Source organism: Zingiber officinale, chromosome 1A (genome assembly GCF_018446385.1).
Source record: "Zingiber officinale cultivar Zhangliang chromosome 1A, Zo_v1.1, whole genome shotgun sequence".
Classification (NCBI taxonomy): domain Eukaryota; kingdom Viridiplantae; phylum Streptophyta; class Magnoliopsida; order Zingiberales; family Zingiberaceae; genus Zingiber; species Zingiber officinale.
The window spans coordinates 155,288,141-155,304,237 of NC_055987.1; the positions used below are offsets into that span (position 1 = coordinate 155,288,141).

The 16,097-nt window shown below is 36.7% G+C and overlaps 3 protein-coding genes across 6 annotated transcripts; all 3 read right to left on the minus strand.

Moving 5' to 3' along the window:
* Positions 1-803: 803 nt before the first annotated feature.
* Positions 804-5,038, minus strand: LOC122038105 (eukaryotic initiation factor 4A-like). The gene is made up of 5 exons (XM_042597695.1): positions 4,928-5,038; positions 3,254-3,323; positions 2,976-3,082; positions 2,449-2,879; positions 804-1,669 (listed from the first exon to the last, which is right to left on the minus strand). Exons 2-5 carry the CDS (start codon positions 3,319-3,321, stop codon positions 1,034-1,036), a joined length of 1,242 nt encoding a protein of 413 aa, XP_042453629.1. The 5' UTR covers positions 3,322-3,323; positions 4,928-5,038; the 3' UTR covers positions 804-1,033.
* A 699-nt stretch (positions 5,039-5,737) lies between these two features.
* LOC122005382 (protein CHLOROPLAST IMPORT APPARATUS 2-like) lies at positions 5,738-6,685 on the minus strand. The gene has a single exon (XM_042560411.1). The coding sequence runs from the start codon at positions 6,683-6,685 to the stop codon at positions 5,738-5,740; it is 948 nt and encodes a 315-aa protein (XP_042416345.1).
* A 4,612-nt stretch (positions 6,686-11,297) lies between these two features.
* Positions 11,298-15,887, minus strand: LOC122038106 (beta-glucuronosyltransferase GlcAT14A-like). Of its 4 annotated transcripts, none has more exons than XM_042597697.1 (5): positions 15,563-15,887; positions 14,314-14,839; positions 12,853-12,928; positions 12,655-12,770; positions 11,298-12,417 (listed from the first exon to the last, which is right to left on the minus strand). In XM_042597697.1, exons 2-5 carry the CDS (start codon positions 14,837-14,839, stop codon positions 11,897-11,899), a joined length of 1,239 nt encoding a protein of 412 aa, XP_042453631.1. In that variant the 5' UTR covers positions 15,563-15,887; the 3' UTR covers positions 11,298-11,896. The 4 variants fall into 4 exon arrangements, with proteins under 4 accessions (XP_042453631.1, XP_042453630.1, XP_042453633.1 ...); XM_042597696.1 differs by lacking the exon at positions 15,563-15,887 and adding an exon at positions 15,263-15,530; XM_042597699.1 differs by lacking the exon at positions 15,563-15,887 and adding an exon at positions 15,378-15,524.
* Positions 15,888-16,097: the final 210 nt, after the last annotated feature.

Sequence of the window (16,097 nt, forward strand, 5' to 3'; positions counted from 1 at the left end):
CTTGTTTTTTTTTTCTTAATTTTCTTTTTCCTTTTTATCTGGTTATATTCTCTATTCTCCGTTTGATGTTAAAAATCATGAAATTGTCTACCAAAAGATCATTCATCTCTCATTACATTTTTCTTACAGACTGTAATGAAGCCACAGCAATATGGGAGCATGCACTTGGTGCCAAGTGAACTTGAAATCCATATTTATCAAGAGTTTACATTAAGGATGTGTTTGGTTAAAAGTTATAATAGCTATAGAGTTTACATTAAGTTAGAGTTTACATTAAGGATACGTTTGGTTCGGAGCTCTCGACGTCGACTATATTTTAAAAGTCAACGTCGACTATATTTTAAAAGTCAAATAGCTATAGAACTAGACTCAATCTTCCTCCTCTTTTAGATTTTCCATCTGGTCTTTAAGGCCGACTTAACTAGAACACTAGCTAGAAAGGATCTAAAATGTCGACTGCTGGATAAGCAGCCGCGTGCTTCCAAATTTACCCGGGGATGAACGAGAGACGGTTACCCGCTTCCAGGATTAATTGAGCCAAGACCCATATACCTAAATTATAAATATATATAAAAAAATCACATAATCTTTTCAAGGGTTTATATTATACCACACTAAAGGAACCTTGGAGGCACATGAAAACCAAATTTCCTAATCTTGCAACATTAAATCGAACGGGTCAAAACTATAATGTACACCTGAGTCACTTCTTGCATAACAAGAAATCAAAGTTAAAAATCTATTTTAATCCATAAAGCATCCTTATATTTACCAAAGTAATATGATAACAAAAATACTTCCTTTATAAAAACACACGTTAGCTTGCTGCTCCAGTCCTCCACAGCTCTTACAAGATGAGTGTTCAGATGCTCCAAGACTTTGCAGGATGACATAGCAAGTTATTTCAAATTACTATGAAAGAAAAAGGTCAACTCTTACCCACTGAAAATGGAACAAGCTTAACAAAAACTTGATGGAAAACAGACCTACAAGGACATTAATGATACAGAACATCACAGGGTAACTCCATAGATCAGATCAGGTCAGCAACGTTGGAAGGCAGCTCCTCAATCACCACGTTGTAGAACTTCTGGATATCAAACAACATCCTCTCATCATCGCGGTTAACAAAGTTTATGGCGACACCCTTTCTTCCAAATCGCCCACTTCGCCCAATCCTGTGGAGATAGTTCTCTGGCTGAGTCGGTAGATCATAGTTTATGACCAGAGAGACTTGCTGGACATCAATACCACGAGCAAGAAGATCGGTTGTGATGAGCACTCTTGATGAGCCGGAACGGAATTCACGCATGATGATGTCCCTGGTGTTTTGGTCCATGTCACCATGTGTGGCCGAGACAGTATGATCTCTGCTTCTCATATTGTCAGTCAGCCAGTCGACCTTGCGTCGGGTATTAACAAAGATGACACTTTGAGTGATGGCCAATGTCTCGTAAAGGTCACAAAGGGTATCAAGTTTCCATTCTTCCTTCTCAACATTCACATAGAACTGCTTAATACCCTCCAGTGTAAGTTCATCTCGCTTCACAAGAATTCTAACAGGTTTGTTCATGAATTTCCTGGTAATCTCCAGGGCCTCAGGTGGCATTGTGGCAGAAAAGACCCCCACTTGGATTTTCGAAGGAAGTAGTTGGAAGATATCATATATCTGATGTAGAAAAAAATGAATACAGTCAATTTTTTTGTTAAAAAAAGGTGATTTTAATGTTTCCACATCTTATAGCAATATAATTGATCCTACTGAAGACAATGAATTCATGGCAGAAAATATACCAAAAGACATTAAGAAAAATGACTAACTTTTTTGCTAGGATTTATTATATATTATCCTAATTTTATACTTATATTTAAAGGCAAAGATGGGACCACTAACATAGGAAAAAAGATATTAGTATTCATACTTCATTCGACTGACAAAAGGGTTAAACCAGTAACCAGATAATCTTAGTAGAAGCTCACCTACCAGTAAAATACTTTAAAACAATCTTAACGTCTGATAAAATATCTATGTTGGCTAATAAACAACAGAGAATTGTCCACTTCGGAAATTATATGGCTGGCTATATGCAAGACACATTAAGGGAAGTAGCAAAATTAACACTTGTGAAATAATGGAAAGCACATTCTACATCATTTCAATCTACAAATTTGCAATATTTAGCAGTAAATGCAAAACACGAACCACAAATCATAAGCATTAAATTCTAGTCCTCACCAGAATCACCAAATGAAACTTTTGAGAACAAAATGATCAGATAAAACATTTAGACAATGTAAAGAATTTTGATCAGATAAAACTAGATACTGTATTCCTTTGACTGCTAAGGTTGCAAGGTAAGTGCGCCATAAAATTCACAGAAACTCAATTGTCAAGTAATCAGAGTGAAGGTGAAATGAATATAGCAAAAAGAAAAAAGGTATTGAGACCTGATCCTTGAATCCACGTGAAAGCATTTCATCAGCTTCATCCAAGACAAACATTTTGATACAATCAGGGCGAAGAGACTGCCGCCTCAACATATCAAAGACACGACCTGGAGTACCAACCACAACATGGACCCCACTTGAAAGAATACGCTGATCCTCACGGACACTTGTTCCACCAACACAAGCATGAACTTTGACACCTAGATAGTCACCAAGTGATCGCATGACCTTTTCAATTTGTTGAGCCAATTCCCTGGTTGGAGCAAGAACCAGGGCTTGGCATTGTATCAAACCATAGTCAAGTTGCTGCAAAATTCCAGAACAAAAAGTTGCAGTTTTCCCAGTCCCTGATTGTGCTTGCTGGATAACATCCAGTCCCTTGCAAAAGGGAACTATTCCTCTTTGCTGAATTGCAGAGGGCTTTTCAAAACCTATAAAATAGAGTAAATAAATGTCCAGCCTAAAGTTATTTGTATCCTTCAGCTTCTGTAAAATAAGTGAATAATTCAAGAGTGCTTTTAGCTTACCATAGGCATAAATGCCTCTAAGAAGATTCTCTTGAAGTCCCATATCATCAAAGCTTTCACAAACCTCATCATATGATGTGAAGAAATCCTGCCCATCAGCATTTAGCCTGAATAAACCACAGGAAAATAAGTGAAATGGAAAAACATGGCTTATGTTAGTATTGCCAAATGAAAAACAAAGGCAAAGGGAGTGTCATTCGTAAAAAGAAAAAATTAAACTCAAAATTTTCTCTTTATAAGTGATAACAGAAGCAAAATGAATATATAAGATGCATTACAGCTCGTTCATTTTTGCATCATATTGACGAGAATCAAACTGTGATCCTTCCGTTGCCAGTCCAGCCATGTCTACAGAGACATTTGATAAAAAAAAAAAATTAGACCAACATAAGCCACTTGTCTTACCAAATTTTGGAAGATAAAAAACAAAACAGATATGCTATATGTCAGAATTTTTGACAAATCGAGCAATAGGTGCCACAAAAGCCTAGGGGCTAATTTTTATATGAGAGAAACGTACATATGAGACATTAATATATTTTTTATATTAACTATAGACATATGTAAATATCATACAAAGACGAAAAGACTGAACCGTGCTGTATCTGTTTCAATCATGATACTATGGGAAATTTCTTATGTCACTAGACACACTTGTCACTGTCAACGGTCATTTGTCTAACTATTGTGTAACTCATTTTATAGGTTGAGATGAGCAAGCCACTATTGACTTGGGCTAAAGTATTTTGGCTTGATGGTTGGGAGAAACAAATTAATAAGTTAGTTTGGTCATTTTGGTTGGCCTACAACATTCTTGATCATGGTGTAACTATAATGTGTTTGGAAAGAATTCCTTATGTGATCATGAAGTTACCATTGAATTGCTGGTGAGTGAATGATTTTGAGTTATAAGTTGGACTGTGAAAATTGAGAAGGACTTCAAGCAGTGTGAAAGATTGTTGACTAATAAAAAGAGTTTATAGGCTTAGATAATTCAACTATAGTTAACTTGGACTAAATGGATTCCAAAAAGTTGGGCGGAATAAAATAATCAGCCAATTTCCTTAATTGTTGGGAAAATAGAAACTCAGACAAAACAAGTCAAGGCAGAGGAGAATAAAATAGCATTTAAGAAATTTGTTTCCTAATGAGTATCAAATATAAATACAATGAAAGACCAAGCAAGGGAAAACTAAAGCTCTTAGAAAAAAACATACATGTTAAATCTATCTAGTGCCATAAACAGCCACAAAGATGACAACGTGAAACTGGAACAAATATCATTTTTTATAAACAAAATGATCGAGGTAACCCCGTGAATTTAGTGCAGAAAGCTAAATAAGCAAGTCACATAAAAGGGTCCAATAAAATCATCAAACTGTACAACTGATATAGCCACGCACAATTGGATATGGCCTATTTACCTATGATATTCACAAATTTGACATCTTTTTCAAAAACAGGCCTAGAAACTATAAAACATAGCTTCAACTCTAAAAATTCAAGCTCAAATCCGAAGAACAACAAGATTCTCATAATATTAACAAAATGTCTATCTCAATAAATTGAGGTCAGCCCATGGCAATTCACCAAAAAACCAATCTTTCACCTGAAAATTGTACGATATCATCCATGACAACCTATCGGTTATCCTACTATAAAAAGGTTAATATTATACACATAGAAAGAGAAGAACTACCGACACAGAGACAAGTCGTACACTTGATACCATACCAACACAAAAACACTCACGCAGCAGTACCAAAACGATCAACTAAAAAGATCAAAAGGGAGCGAAAAAAAAATACATTTAAGAAAACTCCGACCTGTAGGTCTAAAATTTTGAATGAGTTACCAAAATCGAAAGGAAAAGAAAGATCTTCCCAGAGCATAGTTTCATATAGAGGAAGAAAAAACAATAGAAGAAGCAAGCAGAACCTGATCCGGTCTACCTGATTACTAGATGGATGAATACAGGAGAAGAACTCTGGACAAGAGCTAAGTGAGTAAGCTCCGACTAACAGACGAGCACGAGATCGACCTAGGATTTAACGAGGGCTTGGTTGCAAAAAGATGAAACCTCCACCTTAACGGCTCTTGGGTCCGGCCCCACATATCCAAAGAGATAAATCATAATTAAATTGGGCAGGAAAGATGACTGGGGTCGAGTAAAATTTAAAGCATAGTAGATCAAGATTTTATGCTCATGTGCAACTGGCGATCCTCGACCCCTGAACCAGCCCATGGGACGATTTAACGAGGGCTTGGTGAGATCTCGTAGAGGGGAGAGAGAAAGCATACGCAAGAGCAACTCTTAGGATTCTTCTAGATCTTATATAGGGACCGGACCAGACCAGACCAGAACGCGAGTAAACCGAAGAAAATAAATAAATTTGGAATATATTTTGGTGAGAAAAATAAATAAATCTTATAGATATTTTGGTCAGCGTGCATCATATTTAATTTTCTTTTATTATTATTATTATTATTATTATTATCTCGGATCATGAAAACCACAATTAAATTCGAAGAAATAAAATTAAATTCCCCTAATGATATATAAAATATAAAATTAAACTCTTAATTGTAGCAAATTAAGACTGGAATCTTGGATTAGTTCATTTATCACTAGATCAGCTGAGAGTACACAACGCTCCTCTTCTCTTTGTAACGCTGAACCCTGTCACTGCTCTGAAATCGATTTTTTTTTCATTTGTAACAAAATAAATATAAAAATTCTTATTAGTATTTATTTACAATTCTCACGACTGGCACCGGTCGGAGAAAACCGAACCGCGATCGGCCCAATCTCTCACGACTTCTTCATGGTTCAGCCTGAGCCCCAGTGCAGCCTTCAGCCTCCCCTGTTCCGGGTTCACGACCTCGATTTTCTCCGGCGCTGGAGGAGAAGGAGGCTCGTAGTTTGGATTTATGTCTGACATCGGCACTGAGTTTGAACTCCACTGTTTGTCCTCATCCCTCTTTCTCGGTGCCCGCCGCAATCCAAAGCCGAGCTCGAAATTGCTGGAGATTCTGCGCCCAACGAGGCTCCGGAGCAGGGAGTTAATGGGGTAATTCGTGGAGTCGGTGGTTGAAGTATCGACAGTGAGGTTGCCGATGATGCTGTCGATGCCCTGTGCCACCTCTGATTCGAGAATGGATTCTGCGTCGAAGTCGTCCTCGATGGGGCACTCCGGCGAATTCGACTCCCGGGACACGTCGCTTGCTGGACTCACGGCGGAATCTTTCTCGGAAGCGGTTAAGAAAGTCTTTCGCTTGAGGTGGAAGTGGACTGCGGCCGCGGCGGACGGTGGATTGGGGTTTGGGATTAGGAATGCGGCGTCGTTGAGGACCGGCAGAGGGGGGAGGAGATCGGGGGGTTCCGGAAAGGGGTGGAATGGGTTAGTTGTATTGGAAAGGAGAAGCCTTGGACTCTTGACGGCAGAGAAGACGGCGGGGTATGTGGCGGAGAGGAGGGCGGCGGCTTCGTTGTATATCTGGTTGGGCCGCTTCCGGGGAGTTCTCGCCCTCTTGATAGATATTGCTAGCGGCGGCGAGTTGCTCAAATCGGAGAGGGTGGAAGAAGGGTACGAAGAGGCCGAAGATTGCGAGGAACGACACCACGACGAAGACGACGTCTTCACAACGTCGAGATCGAAGACGTAAGTCCCGCCACCGCCGCCGCCGCCGCCTCGGAGGCACGACGTCATGGTATAGTAGATTTAACTCGAGAACAATTCTGCTGCAGCAAAATCCAATCTTTTTGATGCAAGACGAGATGTGCCGGCCAAAATTCCAAACAACGGAGAGAGAGAGAGAGAAATTCAATCCTTCTTTAAAATCAAATCATAGAAACAAAAAATAACAGAGGACAACCATTCCAGCGTCACACAAGATTAGAAAACGGAGGAGATTTGTTCAGAGGAAGTAATTTAATCCAGAAGTATCAAAGGCGAGAAAAAGAGAATCAGAATCATGAAACTTGAAGAAATACACAGGCGGCAGCGGCGGTAGAGAAAAGAGATGGGAAATGGCGGAAGCGGGAGGGACTCTATAATTAGGCCACTACTCCACCTAATATCAATAATTACAATTTATATGTTCCAAACAACTATTAATTATATTCACGATGAAACTGAATCAAACCTACTTTCTCTCGGTTCAATTATTAAAAAAAATGTTTTTTTTTCTGGTCCCACATGTGCCCAATTAATTAGAGAAGGATACCATTTATTATAATGCGATATAAATCAATTCTTGATATATGCATTAGAAAAAAACTTTTCATATTTTATAGTCACTTATGGTCAATTATAAATTGACTCTGTGTTTTATTTTTCTTTACATAATCTGAAGATGTGTTATAATGAGAGATATTTAGAATGAGTGTAATCATCTTTTAAAATAATTATTTATTTGCTCCTTATACTTACTTTCTTGCCTATGATCTATATTTTTATTTTTGCTCTCGGGGAATAACTGAATCGGTCACCACATGGTAGATCTGTGCAAATTGAGCAAGGGGTGATTCTCGATGAAAATATGTAAATACCCTTTCATGTGGCGATTGGTTTTAGTTTTATAATTTATTCCCTCCTAATAGTATATGACAGTAATAAGAGGACGGTCAGGATGACGAATTTCACCTCTACATAATTTGTAAAATTATATTTTTTTTTGCTCCCTTTGCTAACTAAAAAATATTTATATTTTTCATCATATATATATATATATACACACACACGAAATTGATATATTACCCGATACCTCCTGTGCAGTCATGAATGAAATTTGACATGAGTTATCTGACGCGGTGAAAACCTAATTTTTTTCATTCCTCTCTCATCTGTATATAACAATTTTTTTCTTTCCTCTTAAATTAAAATAAACTATTTTTCTCTCTTTGTTCTTAAATTAAAATAAATAATTTCATGTCTCTTTCCTATGATTGCATGCAACAATAACTATGTTACTGATTTTTAAATGTGATGTAGCTATTACAATATTATAACAACTATTATAAATGTTATAACAACTATTACATAATAACTGCTACATGTTGTAGCAGCTACTTGTTACTACAATAATTATTATGTAGCTACTGCATAGTTATAACATCTACTATACAATTTTAATAGTTATTACACTATTGTAGCAGTTACTGCATCGTTGTAATAGTTACTATACCGTTGTAACAGCTACTGCACCGTTGTAATAGCTACTGCACCGCTGTAGCAGCTACTACACCGTTATAATAGCTACTGTATCATTGTAGTAGCTATAGATGCTACAATGTTGTAGCAGTTATAGTTGCTACAATGTTGTAACAGCTATAATTGTTATAATGTTGTAACAGCTACTATATAGTAGCTGCTATACCGCTGTAGCATCAGTACTACAGTGATTGTTGCATGTAATGATAGAAGATAGAATTTTATTTTAATTTAAAAAGAAAGAGAGAAAAGTTGTTGCATGTAAATAAGAGAGGGATTAAAAAATTTGAGTTTTGGTCGTGTCAGATCACCCACATCAGATGTCGCTCACGGTCGTACAAGAAGCATATATACACACACACATACCAATTATGTTTTTTTAAGCCTTGGGATAATGGTGCAGCGACAGAACGTTTCCCCAGTTTCTTAGGTATCTAAGGATTGACTCCTAGCTTCAGTGAATTATCGGATAAATTTTTCTTAGCCAATGATTGATAAAAGAACACTAGACTGATGAGTCGCCTGTTGCGAACACTTTTTAATTTACCCTAGTAGTTGATGGAAAACTTTCGTAGGGTCAGATTAGTCATCTCTAGGATTAGTTGGCATAAGCAAGATACTTGGTGCCAACTAAAAATATAATTTTTTCGCAGGGCAATGGTGCAACGACAGGGGGTCTTCTCAATTTACCAAGCATCTAAGAATCAAATCCTAACTTCAGTGAATTAATGGATAAATTTTTCTTAATGAGTGGTTAACTTAAAAACCTTGGGTTGATGGATTGCTCACTGCAAGCGCTTCCTGATTTATCTTGATGACCGATGAAAAACTTCCATATAGACTAGATCACGATTTGGAACGTTGATATATATCACATATTTAAATAATATGTTATTTAACCATTATATTAACACCTCCATGTTATTAACACACTTATATTGATTTTAATATTAACATTGATTATTTATGATTCCACTATCCATTTATTCATTTTTTTACTTTTTATATCTATTTTTTTTAAAAAAAATAATATAAAATTCACTCATCTTCAAATAATTGAACATTATTATTATTTACTTTATTAAATTTATTTATATAGAAAAAGAAACTAATTAGTTATTAAATAATTAACAAACAATAATAAATTCAATATTTTATAGACCATATGGATATAACATTTATTTCTCACCCAACATATCTTGATTCAAATCTTGATAAGACAAGTCTATTTTCGTTGGACAGAGTCGACCATCTCTAGATTAGTCGACACAAATTAGATATTTGGTACCAATTAAAATATATATATATATATATATATATATATATTATGAGACTATGGTGCAATGGTTAGACTTTAAAGAAAAACTATGCTTTTTTCCCAAGGCTATAGTGTAGTGGTTAGATCTTTTAGTACGGATCTTAGACAAATTGCTGCAAATTTATAAGGGATTTTCTCTCTAATGGATAGTGAATTTGTAACAAGGAGTCATTTGGATAGACCACTATGAACACCTCCCAATTTACCTTGAAGATAAGAAACTTCTATAGAACCAAGCCAATTGTCCCCGGGATTAGTCAATGAACTGGATTTGTGTGTGTGTCTAGATTGACAAGGCCAAAGCGCTTATGTAGTCTTCCATGCATTCACGATTCGATTCTCAATTACAACGCGTTGTAAGACATTTTTCTCTCGTGCGATAAAAAACCTAGGATGTTGTGTTACTAAGCCATCCGCTACTTATATTTTTGAATTTATTTTGGTGCTCAATGGAAAAGTTCTGTGGGGTCGGATCAATCACTTTCAGGATTAGTTGGTTCGAAAAGTTAGATACCTAGATTATCAAAAAAAAAAAAAATTCAGGGTGCCTCCAAAGTTATGGTGCGATAGTAAGAAGTGTGATGAGCTAAACTTATGTGAGATGACTACCACGTGAGTTGTGTTAGGACTACAAGATTTCAGATATCTCCACAATAATATGATATTATCCACTTTGGACTTTAGCTCTCATACCAATAGGGATATCTTCATCTTATAAATGCTTGATCTTTTCCATGTATTTACATTATGGACTTTGATTGTATTTTCAACAATCTTCCCTTCAAACAAAGGACCACCATTATTCCCCTCAAGGATCAAGTTACTCTTGACTTGTTCAGGGCCTCCCTTACTACGTTCAAGGTTCCACCAACATGGATATATCTGAATAATGGATTTGGCTTGTGCTTCTTTCGGCAATTAGTCCGGTGAAGAGCGACTGAGTGACCTTACTCTGATACTAATTGTTAGGATAAAAAAAATTTAAATATCTCCATAATAGTATAATATTGTCCACTTTGAGCTAAACCCTCATGGATTTATTTTTGGGTTCTCCTAAAAGGTCTCATACCAATGAAGATATCTTCATTTTATAAATTCATAATCTTTTCTATATATTTTTAATGTGATACTTTAATTGTATTCCTAATAGGTTGTCCCCTTAGGCACGCACGCGGGGCATGCACTTGGAATGAGCGCCCTACATACACCCGAGTGTCTATATATATAATTTATTTATTTATTCACAATAATATCTCTCTCACATCGTATTTTTTGATTCATTAACTTTACATCTTTGTTTGTTAAGCAAGTTAAAAATGAATTATTGACATCGCCATTATGCCAATAATGCACGCTAATCCAAGTTTATGTGCTAAAATTTAGTTTTGAAGGATTATGGCATCTCAAAAGTCTACAACAGACCGAAGGCTCTTAATTTACTCTCTCGACTCCTTTAATCATATTAATCATTTATAGAGACAGTATTTAGGGTAAGAGAATGGATTGGTTTATGGTCGAGCGATGCAAGTTATAGAATAATAATAAGCTTCGAATTTCAGTTATTAGTTTAAGCGAATGAGCAGAAAGGACAATTAAAAGATAGAGACATCAGTATTGTTGTTTGTTGTATATGTAACTAATCTTTCGAATCAAATGTCATCTTTACCAGCTCTACTTTCTGCTGATACCGGATTCCAGATTAGTTATGGTAGTAAAAAGAACAGGTACAGAGCTTCTTGCAGATCTGCCCCAGTAAAGCTGGGGAAAAGAATGTGAAAGAGTAGCACAGAATACTCAAACCATAAGGGACTATAATATGCCAAGAGTGAGAGATACAAGTTACACCAGCAAGAAAGAAGAAGCACAGACGAGTAGATAACCACCACAAAGGGGCATGTGAATTTATCACTCTTTACATAACAAACCTGATATTATTGTGCACTAAAGAATATGAAACACACTATGAATGAATATCTCTCTATTTTAGGAGAGGTCGAAGATTGGTGACTAATAATTAGCAGTAAGGGAAAAGAATGAGACCCATCTTGACTTCTTCAAAGAAATAAAAGATGTGTAAACATAGGAAGACCTCTAGCTGCAGCGAAGGATAAGGTAACTTCATTCTTCCATAAGGTCTGTTGCAGCTAAAACATAGTCTTCAATTCACATGTGTGATAAGTAAACAAAAAGCTGGAAAAAATTAATCATTTATTGCTTCAATTGTTTCCTGGAATTGAAGCTAGATCCAATAACGATCTCAGCTGTTGCTAAACACAGTAGGTATGGGATTGTATATTGTCCAACTACTGTGTTCCAATGAATGATTGAGCATCCATGTTTAGTGAGATAAGAAAATTGCTGGACTTTGAAATAATAGATAGATCACTATATCAGATTTTGCACTGGTTTGAATACAACCTGTCTGAGGAGATAAGCTCTGTCACCAAACTTCTCAACCGCATCGCTGAGATACTGGGCCTAACAATGTTGACATTGACCTGGCTCAAACAGGGATCACCTTCCAAATTCTTCACTGCTCTATATCCACTTTTTCCAAAGCATCGCTGTCTTGATTTGTACCTTAACATCTTCTTATCCACCTTCTTTAGAACAGGATCTTCTTCCATGAACTTCCTAGCAAACGCTGCTCTGCTCCTCGTCATGTCCTTCAGGTGTGTTTTGTTGAGAAAAAGGGGCTCCAATCCCGGTGGATCATCCCAAACAAAGTACCTCAGATCATTGTTGACTGTTGTGTTTCGGAATTCTGGAGAGTTGCATATCACAGTTTGGAAGTAGGCTTCTGTCGAGTAGGCTACATTGGCAAAGTACATAAGCAATTTTCGAGGAAGGTTGTCTGAGCCATGCACACAGTGCTCCACAAAAGGTCTGCTAAGAATCACCCACGGAGAACCTGTTTACAATATCTAAAGGATAAGTACTAAAACAGCAAAAACAAATTTTTTCTTCCTGATACCATTGTAATATATTGGATAACAATTTGGCTTTTGAAGTTGATGAAAACGCCGCAAAACTATACCAAGAAATTCTAGATTCAATATCAAAGACATCAAACATCATCATCATCATTGACAAACTAAATAAAGAAACAAACACAATATGATTGTTTGCATTAAGCAAATTGGTGCACCTGTGAATAACTTGAAGGAATTTGGTGTCTTGCGATCTCCTGAAGTGATTAAAAGTTGTGTATTGTTTTCCATAAAAAGATTGGGGTCAACAATAATTTTGTCAAACCTCTCATACCTAGCATCAAAAAAGAATAAACACTTGACAATATTCCGACTGAAAAAATATGAATTGTAAGCTGTCGTTGACATAGGCTTACTCTTTCCAACCTAAATCACTTGTGTGATCGATGAAATTCAAATTCCTAGGCAAAGAGGTGAAAACATGAAGAAGATCTGCACAAACATAAAATTTTAAGCATCACAACAGGGAAACAACATATGAAACATCTAGGATCAGAAATCAAAAGACTGATCAAACAAACATCAAAAACATGGACTTCTGCAGCCATGATCAATACTTTATATCCTAGACGATAAAATATTCTGACTCTGAAACCAGTAAAAATTTCAAAGCACAAATATGTAGTTTGTACAAGGGGAAAACCACAAATCATAAAAATAACATCCCATGATTGGGAAAATATCTTGGAGAGCACAATATATAAAATACACATTCATCTCATTTGATTTGGTTCACTTCTACAAAATAGACGACTAAATATGTTCCTACCATAAATAAGCTAGACACAATATAAGAAATATTTTCTGATTAAAAATCAGGTATTTAGTCTATCTGCAAGAGACAGAAAAAGGAGAAAGCAATGAATTCATGAAGATTAATACAAGATAACCCATATAAAAAAGGTTTTGGAAATAAAGACACATGTCACAACATTGGATGCATGTTTCCTGAAAAACTATGCAAGAACACATAAATCTGGGAACATTTAATTCAGTGGATATCCAATATTGGATCAAATGCATCTAATGGGGGAATTACTGCAGGCCATTATAGTTACTCAGATAACCTGATCGTAACTCACTGCAGAAGTCTTCATCATCTTGGTTTTAGGGCTCAATTACAACCAATCATGCAGTACAGATGTTGTCAGCTTCAAATACTTGTAGATCAGCACATCACAGTGCTTACCATTTAAAACAAGAGATGATACTGCATTCATATACTGCCTATCATACACAAAATAAGATGATACTGCATTCATATTCAAAACAATCAAGACAGTTGACCATATATTCAGCACATGAAACCAATTGTTCTTTTCAATGATAGGCAAATAAGAAGCAAGAATCATGTGCAAGAAAGTACCATTTCGAAATTCAAGCAATACCAAGTATTGAGTCTTCAGCAATAAAAGTACAGTAATCAACGTTGCTGAAGACTGTAGTTTTGGCTGTAGCATGATCTCTCTGTAACTATAGTAATTCAATACTTCTTTTTTTGTTGGTTGAATTTCAAAATGGTAGGTTAATGAGATTTTCTTGCACATGATTCCTGCTTCTTATCTGTCTAACATTGAAAAGAACATTTGATTTCCTGTGCTGAATATATGGTCAACTGTCTTGATTGTTTTGAATATGAATGCAGTTTCCACCGTGAGTTTTGTGTGAAGGCACATCCTTAGTAATACCAAGATTTTTTTTTGTCAATATTCCAAATGCAGGAAATACCATGAAATTACACAAAATTCAGTGAACAACAGAAATACAAGGCTAACCATGACTAAGTAAATTAATTAAAAGAGAATCATAGCACTCACCATCCTGAGTCACAAGAGGATAGTCCACAGCACTCAATGTTATGAACCAGTCCCAATCCGCATCAAGCCTGAGCAGAACTGCTGCTCCATGAAGTGTTGCAGCAACTGCTGATGGTCCAGTTCGATCCACTGGATAACTCTTCCCAACAATATCAACATTTCTAAACGCTTCGAATAGCCTCTCGGATTCAATGGAGTGTGCCACGTATTTCCTCTCAAGATCATCACAGCCTGAGTCTAAGTGAAGGAGATAATGGTTCCTCGGATGGTATACTGCCTTCAAAAGCCTCAAAATTTTCTGAGCATCACCACCAGTACCGGATATCCAATATGCAAAAACTGGAGGATCTGAAGGCCCCTTCAACAGAGGCCTAACTGCAACTTCAAGTTTCTGGTTAGCAGCCCATCCTCCTCCTATGAACCAATGAGAAAGAACTACTAGGGTAATTGCAGCGACAACGAGGACTGGGATTCCGATAGACCGAGGAAGCCTAAATCGCCACATTGAACTGCCTGGATCCAACATCTACAACCAACTTTCTCAGATCAGAAACGACGCCGTGAACACAAGCAGGAAACCGACGAACAAATATGAAATAATCACTTTTATGAACCGTAAATAACCGTGCAATTCTCAATTAGCCTTATATCTCGAAATGGCACCTTAATTTGGATCGGCACACTGAGAGCAACAACTAGTGCGGTTGTAAATCAAACTTATTCTTTTCTTAAATAGTAATGAACGGAGCCTAGAAGGAATTCTTCAAGAACCAAAATTTAATTTTGCAAGAAGAGCAGAAATGAATATCTAATAGTGTTAAATACGCAAGCAGGACAACCAAAGGAAAATGATAGTTTACCCAATTCAAAAGGTATAATGTTCCTCGTCCCAAATCTGCAAAAGAAAAAGAGAAGAAAAAACGACCGAAAAGAAATTGCGGGACGCGACCTTCTCGAATAACGGAACACCTAGACGGGAAAAGGGCGAATTTTGCTCAAAGACGGAACTGGCAAAAGAATTGGCAGATCGCAAGAAGAAAAACCGAGTAAGATCAAACATTCACCAAATCAAGAATAGAAACGGCGCATCCCAAATCCGTGAAAATTTTAAGAAGGAAGAAAACACAAACACAAGAGGGAAAGTCGCAAGGCGCCAAGTAATTTTTGTCCGGATCGACGTCAGAACGAAGAAAGCGTAGAACAAGTGACGCAGGACAGGATCCAAGGATCGAACTTTCGAGGCGCTTACCACAGATCCCAAAAGAAAAATGCGAGATCTTTTGCGAGAAGCCCCCTAAACCCTGCAGGAAACGAACCACAGAGCGCCACCTTGGAGAAATCGAGAGAGAGAGCTTGCAAGCGCCAAATGCACGAGCGGTGGTAGGAGTCGTGAGCCGGAACTACTACTCGCAAAACCCTCGAAGGTTGTGAATGAGAGGAACCTAGGGAAAAAAACAGATCACACTTTTGCGATCGGGGCTGAGTGAGAGAGAGAGAGAGGAGAAAGCAAGGCGGTGAACTTAAACGGCCGATAGCATAGCTGTATCTTTCGCCGTCGTGCCTCCCGTACAGTGGGAAAGAACAGTGGAACCCACAAAAACAAAAAAATACATATATATATTTAGAGAAAAATATAGTAAATTATTAATATGGTAGATCAGATTATCAGAATCATTATATATAAGTATACAAGAGAGGCATCATTATTTTTATAAATCAACTAATGTCATTTAAAAGGAAGACATTTTTATAAATAAATTAAAAACTCGCAATTTAACAAAAAA

Excerpts from the sequence above, each read along its gene's own strand:
- LOC122038105 (XM_042597695.1), bottom strand. The coding sequence starts at position 3,321 with ATGGCTGGACTGGCAACGGAAGGATCACAGTTTGATTCTCGTCAATAT. Across the intron at positions 2,880-2,975 it reads TAGAGGCATTTATGCCTATG|GTTTTGAAAAGCCCTCTGCA; the intron begins GTAAGCTAAAAG and ends TCTATTTTATAG. Across the intron at positions 1,670-2,448 it reads CACGTGGATTCAAGGATCAG|ATATATGATATCTTCCAACT; the intron begins GTCTCAATACCT and ends TTTCTACATCAG.
- LOC122005382 (XM_042560411.1), bottom strand. The coding sequence starts at position 6,685 with ATGACGTCGTGCCTCCGAGGCGGCGGCGGCGGCGGTGGCGGGACTTAC.
- LOC122038106 (XM_042597696.1), bottom strand. The coding sequence starts at position 15,373 with ATGTTTGATCTTACTCGGTTTTTCTTCTTGCGATCTGCCAATTCTTTT. Across the intron at positions 14,840-15,262 it reads GTGTTCCGTTATTCGAGAAG|ATGTTGGATCCAGGCAGTTC; the intron begins GTCGCGTCCCGC and ends AGTTGGTTGTAG. Across the intron at positions 12,771-12,852 it reads AGTGATTTAGGTTGGAAAGA|GTATGAGAGGTTTGACAAAA; the intron begins GTAAGCCTATGT and ends TTTTGATGCTAG.